Below are 2699 nucleotides of genomic sequence, written 5' to 3'. Positions count from 1 at the left end.
AAATATGCATTAACTAATTTATATGCACATGCATTCCCCACTAAAAATATGAGATATTATAAATTTAAAGGACTCTATAGTGTGTAATGTATTTTTCCGTTAAATGAAAAGATGTCAAGGGACAATATTAACACTTAAAATTATATGAATAGTCAGCATTTAGTCAATTTCAAGCCAAAGATTTCTCCCATTCTTCTTGTTAGCATGTTCGATAACAAGCATGATTTCTTATAATTCAATTTGAAAAGAAGTGCAAAATCCAATCTTAAATAAGAAATCTCTCAAGAACGTTTCTAAATTATCTCTAATTATGACACCACAAGTTTATTATTTCAAGATATTCATTTGAAACTCCATTTGTGTTGCAGTTAATCCAATTATGATGGAAAAAAACCTCTTAACTTGTATGATTTTAGGTGCGGGAGGATGTCGACATTTGATGTCAAAACATTTAATAATTGTAAATGCGTGAATTGAAGAGTGCATATGCCTCTTAAAATATGTAGATACCATATAGACTAACTATTTAACATGAAGGATGTCTCTATCGAAGTCAATACTACCATTTTGAACCTAATATCATTTCTAGTATGTCAAATTTCCCAAAGAATTCTTATGATGAGAATAAAAATTAATCTTTCTAAATTAAATTTAAGATAAAGAATTAGATGATAAACAATCCAAAAGATAACAATAGTCTCCATTGGAAAATGATTTTTTTTCTATTAAGATTATTATTTTATAATTTATTAATCATGGTATTTAAATACTTTTTAAAAATTCTAAATTTTCGTTTATTATATATATATATATATTATATTTATAAAATAATATTTTAAAGTTATTAAGTTGAAACTCTTCAGTTAATTGCTATTAAATATAATTTATTTATTTTTATTTTTTGTTCTATTTATTTTATTTTTTATATTTATTTTGTATTTTAATATTGACTAAACTGAAATTCTTATTTTTAATTTTTAATTTTTAATTTTTATTTATAATTTATTTTATTAGAAGAAAAGTTAAATAATATAATATTAATTTTTAAAAATTTCTTTTCTTTTACTTTTACTTTTGTATCTTGTCACCGGTCAAATAAAATGGGAAGGAGTTAAAGACTAAATTGATTTAATTGTTTTTTTTTCAAGAAGTTATAAAGGTTGTTTTTTACTATTTAGAGATTAAATTGGATTCCTTTTTATTCTAGAGACTAAAATATTTTTTCATTCTAATTTAAATGAAGATAGAAGGAGATTCAAACATTATGTGATTATTTAAAATTTTAAAATAATTAAAAAATTTAGAAAGACAATTAAAGAGAATGAAATGATTACTCAAAAATAAAAAATTCAAAGAAAAATATATACATTTCTTCCATAAACATCGTAGATATATGAAAAAATAAGGAAAAGTATCAAAGAGGATAACGGAAATTATACAAAGACCCTATCCAAAGAGATAGGATACCATTTGAAATTACGAAGATCTAACTTGTTTCTAATGAGATCATGTCTAATTGTTAAAGGTGGGTTGCCTCAACATGGAAAATTATAGAAAATTATAGGTTGATAAGTCTATGTAGGCAAGTTTTCCACCAGAACGATTTCCCTCTCTCTATGATATGTGTGAAAAATAAAAAGAGTCAAAAATTAAAATAAAAAGAATAATTATAGTCAAAATATTATAATAAAAAATTAAAGTAAAAATATTATAGTCAAAATTAAAGTAAAAAAGAAATAATATAGTCAAAATGAAATAGATATTAATTAATAATACATTGAACAAGATAGATATATCCATATAGGGCTTATCTTGGTTCTAGAACATTGTAATAAAATATTATATTCACTATATTTTAATCTAAAATGGTTTCTCTCATGTTTCATTCTTCATATGTCACTCTCCTATAAGAATCAAATCACCAACCAATAGAGACATCTCACACTCGTCTTTTATATCACTATCTCACTTTCACTATCAATTCTCCACACTAATCATAATCACCCATTACATGGAGAGTCAAATTATTAAAAAGAAAAGAACAACGAGGAGAAGGAAACCCAAATCCCTATTCAATAATCTTCCCATTGTGCTTCAAACTAAAATCTTTGGTAAGCTATGCATGAAGGAAAAATCAAATGCCATGTGTGTCTCGCATTCATGGCGTAATCTCATCCTAACCACAACACTACCAAAGGAGAATCCACTAGATCCACTGATGGAGGCTTGCACTTCTTCTATTCCATATATGGATTTGGAACAAATTTTTAATTGGTGCTCATTAGTGATTGGTTGCAAGATAAGACCTAAAAATCTTATAGACGCATGCAATGGATTACTCTTGTTTTGTCGTAAAGATGCTCAGGCAGATAACGTAATTCACGGTGTATATCATTACTTTGTCATGAATCCAATAACAAAACAATGTGTGGCTATTCCGAAGCCTGTAGGACAAATATCTGGAGGGTATTCATATGCTGCTCTAGCATATGATTATACAGAATCTTGGTTTTTCAAGATCATACGTTTTCAAGGTCATCGTCATATCAATATTTTTTCCTCTATGACTGGTATTTGGACTACATTAACTATTTACTTTCCTGAATATGTTAAAGAGTCTTATTGGATCAAAAAGTCTATTTACTTAAAAGGCTCTATTTATCGACTCTCGACTTCAGGACACTTATTGAGAATTAAAG

General features: G+C 26.2%; 1 protein-coding gene across 1 annotated transcript in view; it reads left to right on the top strand.

The window, feature by feature from the left end:
- Positions 1–1919: 1919 nt before the first annotated feature.
- LOC127082936 (uncharacterized) overlaps positions 1920–2699 on the top strand; it is a 1696-nt gene continuing 916 nt past the window's right edge. The window contains exon 1 of the mRNA XM_051023163.1: positions 1920–2699. This exon is cut by the window's right edge and continues 452 nt beyond it. Coding sequence (XP_050879120.1) covers positions 2012–2699 — 688 coding nt within the window. The 5' untranslated portion in view covers positions 1920–2011.

This window comes from Lathyrus oleraceus, chromosome 5 (assembly GCF_024323335.1).
Source record: "Lathyrus oleraceus cultivar Zhongwan6 chromosome 5, CAAS_Psat_ZW6_1.0, whole genome shotgun sequence".
Taxonomy (NCBI): Eukaryota; Viridiplantae; Streptophyta; class Magnoliopsida; order Fabales; family Fabaceae; genus Lathyrus; species Lathyrus oleraceus.
Note: the sequence above shows the minus strand (reverse complement) of the source record. Positions and strands in the feature narration are given on the sequence as shown.